Raw genomic sequence first — 17,101 nt, 5'->3', positions numbered from 1 at the left:
AATCCCTGGTTGTCCAGATTAGTGTGCCCATTAGGAACATCTCAAAATGAGTGATCTCATTGGAAGATTTCCTTCTATTCCTTTTCTGGCGGCAACCCAAAATTTGGGTTTTCTTTCACTATCTAATAACGATAAACAGGACAGCTAGAGAAGAGGGATCTCCCTAATGGGGGCCCCAGGCAGCAATAAATTATCTGACAGGGGCTCTAATTCCATCCCACTCTATTCTAAACCTAAAAAAAGTTTTTAGTTATACTTTAACAGTTATCCAGTCCCACCTGCTTGCCCTTCTCAGACTTGACATTCTCCAGAACCCGAGAAAGTTGCTCCTTCTCTTTCAGAAGATCCTCACCAAGACTCTCCAAGTCAGCACTGCTCTGCCTCTCCTTCTCAATCTGCATGTGCAGATTCTCGATCTGAAAAAAGAATATAGAATGTAATTCAGTTCATAGGTTTGTTTGAGAACAACTGAAAAATAAAACGCCATATTTTCCTCGTAGAATGAATGCCACTGGTGCTGGTAAAACTGCAAAAGGTGGCTGCTTTGAGGATTCAACAAATTTAGTTGACATTTTGTTTACCAAAACTGTTTCATTTTTTCATTTTGATTTAAAAAATTGTTTATTTCTTTCATGCTTTAATTTTAAAGTACATCAAGGCATTAAAAGGGCAACCTTTTTAATACAAACTAGAAAAATGGGGCTGTACTAAAACTTGTAACTGGTAATGCTGAGGGTGCAGATGCACCTAAGCCCACAAGGTCAGAGTGCTGTACCATAACTGTTCCCACGTTATTCACTTATAAAAATGAAGAAACTGTCAGGGCTGGGCTCAGCCCTTCCTTCTCTGAGCTGGCCGCTCAGCTGTCGGCTTATTGCCAGCTCCTATCTCTCCAGTTACTCAGCTGTTGATGATATCCTGCTCGTCAGTCCTGCCTACTTAAGCCGTCCAGTCCAGAGGAGCTCTGCCTTCACCTTGGTCACATCACAGAAACTCCTGCTATCCTATTCAAGATTTGCTTTGCTGACATCCCTTCTGGCTCCAGATCCTGCTTGCTGTTCCACTACATTGATCGCTGACTTCTGGCTTGGCTGACTATCCGTTCCGGTTACTGAACTTTGGCTATGTTTTGACTACGTTTGTTCTTTTTACTTTTATTATTAAACAAGTGTGATTTAACTGTACTTCTGTCTCGGCCTGATTTCATGGTTTCTGACAGAAACAAATCCTTTACATAAACCTTTACTGTTCTGTATTACTTGAGCACTGAACTGCTTTATAGGAAAGCCAGCTATGCCCCATGTTTTTAAATAACTGGCAGTTTAGGGATAGGACTTTTCAAATTAAAAATGTAGTCAAAAATTGTGTTTTCCCCTAAAGCTGCAAACACAACACTTCCTGTATATCATGCACAATGTAATGCAGGCTGCTTCTTCATGTAGAAATCTCTGCAGGGTGCCTGGTCCTCTTCCTGGAGCTAAACTCCCGTTATGGAGGTTCTCTATACATTTTGGGTCCATGGGCTGAACTGAATTTAAGGTGGTCCAAAAGGGTCCCTCCTTCTCTCATCCATTGAGAAAAAAAAGACTTAGCACAGTTTACACTGAATGCAACACAATCTCTAAATGGGGAAGAGTCGGAGGAATGACAAGATTCTCTCCCTTATTAAGACACCATGTTACATTAAGTGTAAAAAACGCTCAGGTTTTTTCCTCAATGAATGAGAGGGTAGGCATGGAGGGGTGGATCCCCGTCAGACTGTGATGAATGCAGTTCAGCTAGAAGACCAAAAATTATTAACCCCTATTGTGCCACAAATGCAACCCCAGTAAGAGGACCAGGAACCTGGCAGAGAAGATATGTACATAAAGAAGCAGAAAACTAAAATAAGTGCATAGATTCCCCGCTGCTACTGTTAGGCTGGCAACCACATCAGGTCCTTAATCCATGCTTTAGAAATCCAGCACAGGATAGCGGCTGTCAGTCCAGCTTTATTCAAACCCACACATGCACAAGCCCTGATGAAGGGGGGTCAGTTAGGCACCTGAAACTCCTATCATGAATGAAATTTGAACTGGACTCTCAACCACATGTCAGTGTGAATGGGCCCTAAGGAGTCCCATTATATTAGTAGTGGAATGTCGTTGCTGCAGCCGTACTGCCAAAGTTAAATTATAATTTTAAAGAAAACAAAGTACAGTTCCACATTTATAATTTAGCATTTTGATTGCTTCAGTGTGAACCATTGGGATCCCAATCACATGACTGACCAGCATTATCCTCCTATCGTGGAGCAGCATTTTGCAGAGTACACTCGAAAGCAGTGGTTCACTGGGCTACTTCCTCCTGGTCCTCCACCTACCATAGTGCCTCCAAGCTCCCATAGTGTCCCCATCCTCCTATACATGCCCACAGTGCTACCACAGGCTGCTGCAGACCTCCAGCCAACTATACTTCCTCCAACCTGCAACAGTATGCCACTGTGCCTCCCAACCTGCCACAGCGTAGTGCCCGCCAGTCTCCCACAGTGCCTTTGCAAAGCCTCCTGGAGAGAACCCCAGCCCCCTCAGCGTCCTCAGCCCCCCACAGTACTTCCCAGCCTGCTGCAAAGCCTCCAACCCCCTATAGTGCCCTCAAATTCCAGCAGTGTCCCGCTCTGCCTCACAACCTCCCAGTGCCTCACAACCTCCACCAGTGCCTCACAACCTCCCACAGTGCCTCCTAGCCCCAGCAGTGTCCTCTATTCTCCCACAGTACCCCTGCAAGCCTTTAGCCCCCTAACTCCAACTGTGTCCCACCGTGCCTCCTAACCTCCCGTGGTGGCTCCTAGCCCCCTGCAGTGCCCTCCAGACTCCCACAGTGCCCCTGCAAGCCCCAGCCTCCTAGGGAGACCCCAGTCCCCTCCAGACACCTCATCCCCCCATAGGTTTACCAAATTGGCTGCAGAGTCCCCTCCAGAACTCCCTGCTCCTCCCCCAATGGTGATATCTTGCCCCATCCAGCATGCCGATACAAATTTGGCATAGCCATACATTTTATTGGGAATGTACTTTTTTTTTTAATGTTGGGACATGAAGAATTTACCAGGCCCTAGTCTCAATAGGGTTGAGAAAAATTGGTTGGAGATCAATACTCACTATAAGTAAACACAACACTGGGTGTTCAATATACCTGTGTGATGTCCCAAAATTTGCAGGCTCACCAATAATAAGTGAGGTCTCTGTGCCTAAAATACTATAGAGAGAAAATTTTTTTTTCAGGGGAAGACTCCCACTGAGAAGAGACAGGTGGACCATGCTGCTTAATAAAGGGATACATTTCATTAGAAAAATATATTTAATACAAAAAGAGCCAAGACCAGGTACCCACCACCAACACCAAGATCATATTAAAATTAGACAACGTTGTCTGTTTAAGAGCAGCTGCATTACGCTTCAATCATGCATGCACACACCTGTAACAAGGCTATTGTTAATGGGATTAAATAATATTTGTGGATCAGACTAATGGTTTCAGTGGCCTGCACCGTACATGACAAAGTCCGTCCAGTCACTGGATTTAGATTGAAACCTTTTAACAAAAAGACCCCTGTTTGAAGGGTAGTTGATTGAGACAAGTTGCTAGTCCCACAGAGACAGCCTTAATTAGAGTTGTAACAAGACATGGCCGTCAGTGTGGAGAGATGATTATAGTCCACAGTTAGTATCCAGTCCAAAGACACAGAAATACAGTTTCCCAGAATGGGATTGCATGTATTCACAGGGTCTAACTGTTGGAAAAACAATAGCTCAATGACGTTGTTTATGAAGTTGGCTAATACTGGCTGAGAAGCAACAAAAAGCAGGATGCAAAGTAAAAGGAGGTAGTTAAAGGACCTATGGTCTGCTCACCCGACCATTCATGGAGCGATATAATCGCAGTCCTGTAATATCTTTCTCCGGTCCGGGGGGGCTGTATGTGCCGTCCTGTATGCTCCGTTTGTTGAGCGGGGTCCGTGGGGCTCCAGTGAGCCGTTTGCTGTCAGCACTATATAAGTGTCAAGTCCTCAGGGCTTCAGGCAATCAACTGCACATGCACAGGCGTGGTGAATATACGTCATCCACAATAGAGCGTCTCTGTCGTGATGCCAAATCCGACATGTTTCACCAGGGACTCTGGTTTTTTTCATGGATCGTGGATGACGTATTTCATCACGCCTGTCCATGTGCAGTTGATTGCCTGAAGCCAGCGGTGACTACTTTGGCTGATACAAGCGGATGGTGGCCCAGACGACTTGACACTTATATAGTGCTGACAGCAAACGGCTCACTGGAGCCCCACGGACCCCGCTCAACAAACGGAGCATACAGGACGGCACATGCAGCCCCCCGGACCGGAGAAAGATATTACAGGACTGTGATTATATCGCTCCATGAAGGGTCGGGTGAGCGGACCATAGGTCCTTTAACTACCTCCTTTTACTTTGCATCCTGCTTTTTGTTGCTTCTCAGCCAGTATTAGCCAACTTCATAAACAACGTCATTGAGCTTTTGTTTTTCCAACAGTTAGACCCTGTGAATACATGCAATCCCATTCTGGGAAACTGTATTTCTGTGTCTTTGGACTGGATACTAACTGTGGACTATAATCATCTCTCCACACTGACAGCTATGTCTTGTTACAACTCTAATTAAAGAGGAGGGCCAGTCAAAAAAAAAAAAAAAAATTAAAAAAGTCAGCAGCTACAAATACTGCAGCTGCTGACTTTTAATTGGACACTTACCTGTCCCAGGGTCCAGCGATGCGGGGAATCGAAGCCCCGCTCATCTCCCCCTCCGTTCAGCGGCGCCGGCATTGCAACTGTGGGCGCCGGGCTGTGGCTTCACAGCCTGGCACCCACTGCGCATGCGTGAGCGTCGCCGCGCGCCGTGATTGGCCGCTCAGTCACCTGGGACCTGTAATGGGTCCCAGATGATTGACAGGAGGGAGGGGGCAGAGCTGAGCCCTTCCTGTGCCAAGACGGAAGTGATGTCACCAGCCCAGGCACTGAAAGAGGCAGACTACGAGGGACCCCCTAGCAACAGGCATTTAGAAGTGAGTAAAAAAAATATATATATCCAAATGTTTTTTTGTATTTTTTTTTGAATTTTTCATGTAGTTTTTTTTTTTTTTTTTTGTGTGGAACCCCACTTTAAGGCTGTCTCTGTGTCTCTGTGGGACTAGCAACTTGACTCAATCAACTACCCTTCAAGCAGGGGTCTTTTGTTAAAAGGGTTTCAATCTAAATCCAGTGACTGGACAGACTTTGTCATGTACGGTGCAGGCCACTGAAACCATTAGTCTGATCCACAAATATTATTTAATCCCATTAACAATAGCCTTGTTACAGGTGTGTGCATGCATGATTGAAGCGTGATGCAGCTGCTCTTAAACAGACAACGTTGTCTAATTTTAATATGATCTTGGTGTTGGTGGTGGGTACCTGGTCTTGGCTCTTTTTGTATTAAATATATTTTTCTAATAAAATGTATCCCTTTATTAAGCAGCATGGTCCACCTGTGTCTCTTCTCAGTGGGAGTCTTCCCCTGAAAATTTTTTTTTTCTCCCAATAGGGTTGAGAACTGTTGTTCTAAAGACACTAGGTTCTACACCACAGCCAGCACTTAACTAATAGCTCATGAAATGCAGAGCAAACATTTTGCTATATGTTCTCCCATTTTCAAACAGCCCCTTAGAGCCATAAAGGTTGGCAGCATCTCTCATTTCCTGGAACCGACCTTCTTACTAAGCTGCTGATTTTCCTTCTCCAGCTCCTGGCCCTTCAGGCTGCTCTCCTCCAGGCTGATGGAAGCCTCCCTCAGCTCCTGAATGATGTTCTGCAGGGACTGGTTCTCCTTCTCCAACTTCAGGATCCGACTGGACGCCGACTCGTTCAGCTCAAACACAAATGACTTTCTGGCTGTTGAGGCGAGAGAAAAGTCAGCACTTTACATACATGGACTTCACCCAATAAATCATATAGGCTTAAAACAATGTGTGCTTTGTTCAGTTAAGGGCCCACTCCGTCACCCTAAATTGCTGAAAATAAGAAAAAAAATCACCTTTTTGCTGGCTTCCATGCTGTACACAGTGACATTTTCTGAACAATATCCCGGGGAATGCCGAGTACCCCAGATCTCATGAGATGATACTACAGGACAGTTTAGATCGGGGTGCTCAACCCATGGCCGTTATCTCATGCTCTGGGATGGCAACCCGCAATCTGGGCTTGCCGACTCACCATTCCAGAGTATCAGAGTGCATGGAGCCGGCAGCAGAGGAAGCAGCCGCAAGAGTTGATGCTTCCTCTGTTGCGCCGGCTCCTGTCCCAGGTGGAGTGAAACCAAAAGCATTTCACTTGGGACCTTTCTGGCAGCCTGAAGAGTGATGTAATCACATTAAAAAGGGTCATTAGGCTGCTTTCACACTGAGCTTTCCTGCAGGATTGCTGCACTGAGCCACAGACTTCTATTATATCCTGCGGGTTTGTGCTCCTGTTGATGTCATTGGGTGATGCCGCCCCTTAGCTATTTAAGAAATGTCAGACAGAGGAACAGGCAGATGGCGGGAGCCTTCGATGAGGCTGAAGGTTTTTGTTTTTTTTCGGGTCCGGCGTGTGTCGTAATTGACGATAGACCTACAACGTGGGACGCGTTTTTTAAATTTTTTATCAAAGTAATTGTCAAAAACTCGTGTTGTGTATAATCATTCACATGGGGGGGGGGGGGGTATCTGGGGGCCCCCTTGTTAACTGGGATTTCCACATTCCAATAAGCCCCCCCGCCCTGAGACCCCCACAACCACCACCCAAGGTTGTGGGGAGGAGGCCCTTGAGTGCATGTGGCCTGGTATGGGTTCAGAAAAAAGGGGGAGGCGCTCGCTTGCGACCCCCCCCCCCTTTCCTGGCCTGCATGCTCGGATAAGGGTCTAGTATGAATTGGGTGGAAGGACCCAACACTGTTTTTTTTTTTATTTCAGAATTTTCTATTGCTGGCATTTTTTTTTTCATTCACATTTCAGCTCTCAGCGGGGAAACCCTCTGGACAGCTGATGAAGCAGCGATTGTTGAATGACAATTGCGCGGTCATGCAATGCTGTACCCAAACATACATTTTTATAGTTTTTTTCACACAAATAGAGCTTTCTTTTGGTGGTATTTGATCACTTCTGGGATTTTTATTTTTTGCGCTACAAATAAAAAAAGACTGATAATTTTGAAAAAAAAAAAAGTTTTTCTTCGTTTGTTAAAAAAACTTTGTAAATAAGGTAAGTTTTCTCCTTCACTGATGAGGCACTTATATGCAGCACTGATAAGCGGTACTGATAAGCAGCACTGATGGGCACTGATAAGCGACATTGATGGGTGGCACTCATTGGTGACACTGATGGGCACAGAGTGCCATACTAATGGGCACTAATTGGCACCCCTGGTGGGCTCTCCTGGTGGTCTGAGGTGGGCATCCCTGGTGGTCTGAGGTGGGCATCCTCGATGGGTCTGCACTGATAATAATTGTGCTGATTATCAGCACAGACCCCCCCCTGTCGGGAGAGCAGCCGATCGGCTCTCCTCTACCCATGCCCGTCAGTGCAAGTGGAGGAAAAGCCAATGAACGCCTCTTCCTGCTTACACTGTGATTGGACACAGCTGATCACGTGGTAAAGAGCCTACATCATAGGCTCCTTTTACCAAGATTAGAGATGCGGTGTGTCAGACTGACACACCACACCACCGATCGCCACGCGCCTTTTGCGGGCACGTGCTAGCGGCTTATCCAGCTGGAAGTCATATGACGCCCAGTCAGGATAATGAAACCACTTTCCGGCCGCCATTTTGCTATATGGCAGGGAAGGAGGTGGTTAAGGATGCGGCGGCCGCCTTCCCGGGCCCCTCCTTAACCAGCTATTCTTCACACAGAATTCAAATTGTTCTTGAAATTTGGAATTCGTTAGAAAACGAATAAACCAAATTAAACGAATTTCAACTAAATTCATTGCTATTTCATTCGGAGATTCAGCTACATCTGAATAACCAAAAAATTTGTTCAAGTTTACATTTCGACCGAAACCAATTACACGTGTCAAGTGCAGTCTCCAGTCAGTCTGTTAGCTTGGAGACGTGAGTGCTTTGCAATCCTAGTCTATAAGGCTGTGCATTTCTATTGATGCACACAGTGTAGAGGGAGACAGAACTGTAGTCCCTGCACACAAGGGTGGCTGCATAGGATGCTGCAAGAGAAAGGAGCCACCCCGAGACAAGAAACATGGCGCAGCAATCATAGCACTGGCTTGAACTGGAACATAGACCAGGGTTAGAAATTAATGAAGCTGCTGCATTCCCTAGGATATTGCCCAGAAATTACGACTTTTACCCTCACCTAGGCACCATGGGCTGAAGAGGGGATAACAAGTAAGGGATTAAATCAGCTGCTGAAAGCGCTTAAAACCTGAAGATTTGATATCACTTTAAGGGCTCCCTTTAGGCGTTAAGGCTAAACTCCGGGCATTTAATTGGGTTCAACTCTACTTTAAACGCACCCACTTACCACAGAAAGCTTTCAATTCCATATACCAGGAATGAAAGAAACGCACATAGGAGTCAAGCGTGCCTTACAATCCATAGGGTGGGTGCTGCCAACATAACTGACCCGATGTCACTAGGGGGAGCTGCTGTGCTACACGTAGTCAAACGGTACATTCCGGATTTTTTTTTTTGCTAGCGCTTTTCTATGCAGCGTCCGAAGCTGTGCAATGCAATTAAGAAACAACCTGATCCCAGAAACCAGACACACAATCCCTTTTCTTTAGTTGGGATTCTTCTAGTGAAACTCAGCACCGAATGCTGACCTAGGGGCGGTCCGGCATTCTCATTTCACTCACAACCAACAATTAGCTCTTCAATAAAGGGTTAAAGTTTGCATCATAGGGTGCTGTCCTCCCCTTACGTGACCCACAGCTCAAAACTACTTGAATGGAATGATCAGGATAAGCTTGTTCTCTTATTAAAGCTCACACAAAAAACGAATGCTATGGCCATTTCGCATGCCGGGACCATTATTACCACCTCACAGGTCTCAGGTATAAAAATGATATGCAGAGAGTTTCAGGTTTCATTTTTTTTTTTCAGCCATCCAGAAATGGATGTAAAAAGCCTTCAATATCTTTGATCTAATGGGAAAGTAGGGGGGGCAGGTAGCCCCCCCACCTCCATGGCCATCCTGCCAACTACACCAGTTTGCAAACGTAATATCTCGGCAATCATGCCAATACCTGTGAATAGAAGGCCCTTTTTTTCCCTTTGTTAAAGTTTCCGCTCGGGTTGTCCCGATACCACTTTAAGACCGAGTACAAGTACCGATACTTTTTCCCATGTACTCGCCGATACTTTTAAATGTTTTTTTTTTTTTTTTACAAATTTTTTTTTTTATTATTTTTTACAATTTATATATACTTACAATGCTTTCTTTTTTATTTGATTTTATTTTATTTTTGGGGGGGGGGTGGGTAGTCAGTGTTTATTTTATTTTTTATTATTTTTACAATTTTGCTTTAGAATATTTATTACGTTTCCTTTTTCTTCATTTTTATTTTTTTATTCAACCCTGTGGGGGGCTTTGGTGAGGCGTCAGGGATCTAAACAGACCTCTGATATCTCCCTTTTAGAGATATGGAAAGGGACTGAGGATAGAGATTCCCCAGTCCCTTTCTCAGCAGCCTCAGCTGCACTGAAGATGAATGGAGAGGAGACAGAGGCTCTTCTCCATTCATAAAACGGAGACATCATAAACACAGTTAACAATGCTCAGTAATGAATGGACAGAGTCAGCGATCATTGACTCTGTTCATTCGGAAAAAGGAAGGGGCCGGTAAATGACATATTTACCGGCTCCTTCAAACTCCATCCTGAAAGATCGGGGGGGGGGTAGCACACAGAAGGGGACCGGGAGAGGACAGGGGGGATTGGAGGAGCGTGCGGAGCAAAAGCGGGGGAGGAGTGGGGGGGGGGGACCGGAGGAGCACACAGAAGGAGACCAGAGGAGGACAGGGGGACCTGGAGGAGCGCGCGGAGCGAGAGCGGAGGAGCACACAGAAGGGGACCTGGACGAGCCCACGGAGGAACACAGAGGGGAGCCGGAGGAGGATACAGGGAACACTCAGGAATAATCGGTGCGGTGGCGGGGGAAGTTATAATCACCGATCTCCCTGTGTGGTTTTCAATAAAGCAGCTGAAAGCCATGGGAGGGAGAGGAGGAGGAGCGGCTGTCATGATTATAACTTCCCCCGCCATTGCACAAATTGATCCTAAGTGTCCAGGTATCGGACTAGGCATTTGCACGAGTACAAGTACTCCTGAAAATACTCGGTATCAGGACCGATACTAGGACAACCCTAGTTTCCACCCTTCTTTCCCTCCATTTGTTCCTTCTACCCCCCACTTCTAAACCCACCCCCCCCACCCCCCCCCCCGCTCTTCCAAGATGATTACCCCAAACATGCACAGCATGCATCCAACATAATCTCTGCACCTTCTTCTATGACCTTAAATCAACACCGATTATGAAACTCTAATTTGATAAAGAATTCTGCAGACAATTTTCACTTTTATTATAAATATATTCCCAGAAATGAATGAATATATGGCTGTTAACACAAAGGTTTGATATACAAAACCAGGAAGAAATTAAAACAAAATAAAAAGTTCAGCGCCACAAATATAAACAAGCACTAGTAATTAAGTGTTTCTAGTGCAAGTGTCCACCATTAATAAGTAAATACCCCCTTGATAATGTCCGATTAGATGAAACACGCCGGTTAGGGACTTGGTGATGATGTCACGCCGCTGCACGATCCCTAGTTGGCAGCAGCCATCTGTGTGAGATGGACTGCTTTTACAATTTTGTTTGTTTTATTTAAAATGTTCACTTTTACAACATTGGTACGCAATTATCCATGGTTACAAACCGTGTTGTAACATTTGTCCCATGGTTTTATTGTTCTTGTGAAACCCAATAAAAAATATTGAAACTGAAAAAAAAAATATTTTTCAGGGACACCAACGTATCACAATACTGTCTTCCCTGAGAACTTTGTGATCATCGTGCAGAAAAAGAATCGGAGTGTACATAAGAATGTTTTTTTGAGTATGAAAGTGTTAAAACCCCTTGAGGAAATTATGTATGGTTACCATTGCATCCCATGTTCATGTTATTTTTTGCATGAATAAGGAATATATTAAAAAAAAAAAAAAACATACAAGATTAAGTTTTTGCTGCCTGTGTCCTGCTGTGGAGATTTCTCTTAATTTCCTGTCCTGACGACACAAGAGGAAATGAGAAGAAATCTCTCCAAAGCGAACATTCCAGTTATAGTAGCAGGCATCCCAATGGAGGATTTCCCCCACTTTTTGCTCTGACAACTATAAAATGTTGGATCACCACCCATCACTTTGTCTCCCGATGATGGTTCATCATGATGTATAGAGTGGGTGAATCCCCCCCCCCCCCAATAGTGACACAGACCGCAATGAAAACCTGGCCCAATCCTTGCATACTTTATCTTTTATAAAAACTCTTATGCCCTGTACACACAGTCGGATTTTCCGGCGGAAAATGTGTGATAGGACCTTGTTGTCGGAAATTCCCACCGTGTGTGGGCTCCATCACACATTTTCCATCGGACTTTCCGACACACAAAGTTTGAGAGCAGGCTATAAAATTTTCCGACAACAAAATCCGTTGTCGGAAATTCCGAACGTGTGTACACAAATCCGGCGCACAAAGTGCCACGCATGTTCAGAATAAATAAAGAGATGAAAGCTATTTGCTACTGCCCCGTTTATAGTCCCGACGTACGTGTTTTACGTCACCGCGTTCAGAATGATCGGATTTTCCGACAACTTTGTGTGACCGTGTGTATGCAAGACAAGTTTGAGCCAACATCCGTTGGAAAAAATACATGGATTTTGTTGTCGGAATGTCCGATCAATGTCCGACCGTGTGTACAGGGCATTAGAGCTCATCAATTACTTCCTCTCTACAGTGTTTGATAGTCATGGGGGCAGGAGACAGTCTAGTGGTTCTGGAACATCTTCATTAGGTGTGAAAGAGATTAAATTAATCCAATGAGCTCACTGGCTCCAGCTCGGCTGCTCACATAAAACAAGGATCCCCTAGACAGGTAGCATAGGTAAAATTTGTTATTGGCAAACTGTAATCGGTTGAGTTGCATGTGATTATTTTGGCCTGTTCGGTGTTCCACCGGCTGCATGGTTGATTGCTTACCCCTATCTTCCTGGAAGAGTTCTAGAAGATAGTGGGCTGGGAGCTTAAAATAAGCAGCTGAATATTTATGCAGCCCTGCCCAATCTCTGGTAGAATGTGCCCAGATGATGGCTGGGAGGGGAGATAAATAGCCTGGGGCTTAGAACAGATAAGGATCTTGTCCTGGAGGAGAAGATACCAGGCTGGAGAGCTGCTGCCCTTCTGGGCAGGCCTGCTATGTGCTCTGCTGCTCATCATGGTCCCAGCTAGGCTAGCTGGAGGGCCTATTCTGCTGAAATTCTGACATAGGGACTGTCTTTTGGGGATCTGGTCTGGAAGATAATGGAAGGAGGCTTCCAATCATCCAAGGACATTAGTGAGTACAGACCAATGTGAGATCCCGGTGACTGTGTGCTTCTACTATCCCTCTTGTGCCAGAGTCAGCATTGCTGACGGTGTCCTGGTAAAGCTCAGCCCAATATTTGCTGCTACAAGAACTCTGCTCAAGACTCTTTGGAGGAAGATTAGTATCCTCAAGTTGCTGCTTGAGCAACTTGAAGCAACTTACTTGTTATACAACAGTTACCCTTAACCTATCCAAGTTCAGGTTATGCAGTAAAGCATCAGAAAAGCATATCCCTAGACTGAATACTGAGCCAAAAGAGTGACTGACTGCATGCTTGGCTGCAGATCCAACTAATGGTAAAGAGCCTAAGGCCCTAACAGTAGACAACTACGAAGGTAAGCGCTACAGTAACAAGGAATTAATGCCAAGAAGAAGAATACAAAATAAGCAGCAAGCCAAAAGATAAAAAGTCCAAAAATGCTTTAATAGTTCTTTAGCAACACCACAACATGTTTTCGGGGCCACACAATCCTCCTTTTTAAGAAAGTTTAGTCCATGACTCAGAACCACTCTTAAGCAACAAAGTCTATATTCAGATGCATCTCAAAAACCGAAAACAGTCTAAAGTTTTCCAGTGTTCATAGCATGGTTCTGAAGGCCACACACTTCAGGGCTAACTATGGGATTCCATGGGGTTTAAGGCTACTAGAAAAACAGGTGGTTGGTCAGGGAACTCCTAACTAGTAGGAGTGTCTATTTGGCTAGTAGTATATTTATATCTAACGATAATGAATCAACAGTACTACATCCTTCAAGAGACACTATACCTAATGCCTAGTTGCTAGGAAGACATATACATAACAAAGGGGTTAAAGGCTAGCCTAGTACAGGCTGATACAAGGCCAAACTGCCTTCTCAGTCTTTCCTCAATTCAAAGTAGCAAAGACTCTCTAACTGGAAACTTCCTAACTAAAGAAGACTGGTCTCAAACTGCTCCTTATAAAAGACCAGAAGTCCAGTGATCCCTCAGATCAAGCCACTTTCCACAAAAGCTACGTTATTTGTAATAGTCCACATGTGTCAAACACAAATGTGTCCCTCACACCTCTCCTGCAGTTGCAGCACTCCCCTTGTCCATCCCCACCCCATCTCAGCAGTCAGCAGCAGAGTGGAGGACAGAACGCCTCCTCCAGATTCTGCACTTCTCTGTGCAGTCGCAGGGGAGAATCATCTCTGCGCCTCCCCCTACCCCCACCCCAGCAGAGAGGAGGACAGAACTCCTACAGATCCTTGTCTCGGGAATTGGCAGACTTTGGCAACTGCACTCCAGCCCTCCTCTTGTCCTTGTCCAGGACCCTGCACTTCCTGTTTCCCAGCTTCTCCCCAGCTTTTTCCTGGCAGCAGCACAAGTTGAGGGCGTGCATTGTGATGTTTGGGAGGTTGGGGTACTCTTGACTTCTGATGGTGGGGGGGGGGGGCTCTGGACATATAATCTTACAGATACAACTAGCCTTTTGAGGGCAATCATAATGCTGATGCAGCCTCTGATAAAACTGAGTTTGATACCCCTGTTATAGTCATATACTGTAGACTCTGAGCTCCAATGAGGAGAGAGGTATGGATTTATAGAAGTGTTAAAGACATTGAAAGCTTTGCACAAGAACAGCAGCGCCATATCTCGTGAGCAACTCCTGACCTTTTGGCCACTCACCGTCAGACAGATCCGTGCTCCGGGACAGCTGCTCCAGTTCCCAGCCCAGCTGAGTAGACTCGTTCATACTTTGCTTCTGAGCGATTTCCAGCACCATGTTCTCCTCCAGCAATTCCTCAATACGATTCTTATCCGAGAAACGGTCCTGACAATGTAATACATTCCTTTATAAAGGATTTCATAACTGCTGCCAAGATTAAATATTTACCAGGTCTACAATATATGGCTAGAAGTGATGACACCTGACCATAACTCCTATAAGAGCTTGCTGGGCATACCATTCCAAAGCCCTGACCATTAATATGTAGATGCCCTCATTTGCAGCTAGAAAAGCCTTCACTTTTCTGGGGAGACTGCCACAAGATTTTGGAGTGTGCCTGTGGGAATTTGGGCCCATTTGTCAGGTCAGGTAGGGATGTTGGATGAGAATACCAGGCTCACCCTCAACATTTCAACACACCCCCAAAGCTGTTCAGTAAGGTTGAGGTCATGGCTCTGTGCAGGACACTCAACATCCTCCACACCATAATGGGCAAACTATGTCTTTATGGAGCTGGCTTTGTGTACAGGGCACATTCATGCTGGAACAGAAAAGGACCTTCACAAAAAAAAAAAGGTTACAGCAAAGTTGGAAGCGCAGAATTGCCCAAAATCCATTTGCATGCTGTAGTATTAACAGTAGGGTTGCACCGATACCAAGCATTTGCACGAGTATCGGTACTCGAGACTTTCAGGCTCCGTTCGTTCAGCTGTAAGCGGGATTCCCCCCCCCTGACAGCTGAAATGTAAACAACAAAAAAATCCGGCAATTACCGGTTGTTAAGGACCGGGGCCATCCCTTGAAATTTTCCACATTTTGTCATGTTACAACCTAAAACGTAAATGTATTTTATTGGGGTTTTATGTGATAGACCAACACAAAGTAGCACATAATTGTGAAATGAAAGGAAAATGATAAAATGTTTTTCAATTTTATTTTACAAATAAATATGTTAAAAGTGTGGCGTGCATTTGTATTCACCCCCCTTTACTCTGATACCCTTAACTAAAATCTAGTGGAACCAATCATAATGCTGATGCAGCATGAGATAAAATGGAGTTTTGACACCCCTGTTATAGTCATATACTGTAAACTCTGAGCTCCAATGAGGAGAGAGGTATGAATTTATAGAAGTGTTAAAGACATTGAAAGGCACAACTGCAAACCTACCAAGACATGGCCGTCCACCTGAACTGACAGGCCGGGCAAAGAGAACATTCTTCAGAGAAGCAGCCAAGAGGTCCATGGTAACTCTGGAGGAGCTGCAGAGATCCACAGCTCTGGTGGGAGAATCTGTCCACAGGACAACTATTAGTCGTGCTCTCCACAAATCTGACCTTTATGGAGGAGTGGCAAGAAGAAAACCATTGTTGAAAGAAAGCCATAAGGAGTAACATTTGCAGTTTGTAAGAAGCCATGTGGGGGACACAGCAAACATGTGGAAGAAGGTGATCTGGTCAGATGACACCAAAATTGAACTTTTTGGCATAAAAGCAAAATGCTATGTGTGGCGGAAAACTAACACTGCACATCACCCTAATCACACCATCCCCGCCGTGAAACATGGTGGTGGCAGCATCATGTTGTGGGGATGCTTTTCTTCAGTAGGGACAGGGAAGCTGGTCAGAGTTGATGGATGGAGACAAATACAGGAAATCTTAGAAGGAAACCTGTTAGAATCAGCAAAAGACTTGAGACTGGAGCGGAGGTTCACCTTCCAGCAGGACAACGACCCTAAACATACAGCCAGAGCTACAATGGAATGGTTTAGATCAAAGCATATTCATGTGTTAGAATGGCCCAGTCAATATCCAGACCTAAATCCAATTGAGGATCTGTGGCAAGACTTGAAAATTGCTTTTCACAGATGCTCTCCATCCAATCTGACAGAGCTTGAGCTATTTGGCAAAGAGGAATGGGCAAAAATGTCCCTCTCTAGATGTGCAAATCTGGTAGAGACATCCCCAAAAAGACTTGCAGCTGATTAGTGAATGGAGGTTCTACAAAGTATTGACTCGGGGGCGCTATACAAATGCACCCCACACTTTTCACATATTAAATTTGTAAAACAAATTTTGACAACCATTTATCATTTTCCTTCCACTTTGTGTTGGTCTATCACATAAAATCCCAATAAAATACATTTTACGCTTTTGGTTGTAACATGACAAAATGTGGAAAATTTGAAGGGGTATGAATACTTTTTCAAGGCACTGTATGTCCATGGTTTAAAATTATGGAAAAGCTTCTTTGATTCTCCAATTTTTTTAATTCCTTTTTATGTCAGAGCTCAGTCCTTGGTGCTGGTTAAGCCCCCGTCTATTCTAAAATTTTCATCTTCCCTCATCTACAATTACCATGTACCACCATGGATTAAACCTTGGGTTCCCTCACCAGCTCCATGTCGTGTATTTTGGATTTCAGCTGAAGGTTCTCTTTCTCCAGCTCGTGCAGTTTGTCCGTCCGGACCCGGGCTGAGGACAACTGCTCCTCCAGCATGGTCTTCGTCTCGATGAGAATCACATTGTCCTCTCTCAGCTCCTAGATTAAAACAGAAGATGCAAAATTGTTACTATGTTGTTCACAGTGCAGGGTTAGAAATATTGACTACCTACTCTAAACAGACATGAAGTACTAAGAGGAGGAACAAATATTATCAGCTTCTAAATGGGTGTTTCCAAAGCAGCAATTATGTGCTGCAATGTTACTAAAGCTGAACTCCAGGCAAA

The 17,101-nt window shown here is 44.8% G+C and overlaps 1 protein-coding gene across 1 annotated transcript in view; it reads right to left on the bottom strand.

The window, feature by feature from the left end:
- The window catches only part of CCDC88C (coiled-coil domain containing 88C), a gene marked incomplete in the record, with an annotated part of 152,870 nt that overhangs the window by 53,822 nt on the left and 81,947 nt on the right, over positions 1-17,101 (bottom strand). Inside the window, 4 exon segments of the mRNA XM_073610749.1 lie at positions 279-416; positions 5,757-5,938; positions 14,333-14,477; positions 16,767-16,913. Coding sequence (XP_073466850.1) covers positions 279-416; positions 5,757-5,938; positions 14,333-14,477; positions 16,767-16,913 — 612 coding nt within the window.

The sequence above is a fragment of the Aquarana catesbeiana genome, linkage group LG13 (genome assembly GCF_042186555.1).
Source record: "Aquarana catesbeiana isolate 2022-GZ linkage group LG13, ASM4218655v1, whole genome shotgun sequence".
NCBI classification, from domain to species: domain Eukaryota; kingdom Metazoa; phylum Chordata; class Amphibia; order Anura; family Ranidae; genus Aquarana; species Aquarana catesbeiana.
The sequence above is the reverse complement of the archived record's forward strand: the minus strand, read 5'-3'. Positions and strand labels throughout refer to the sequence as shown.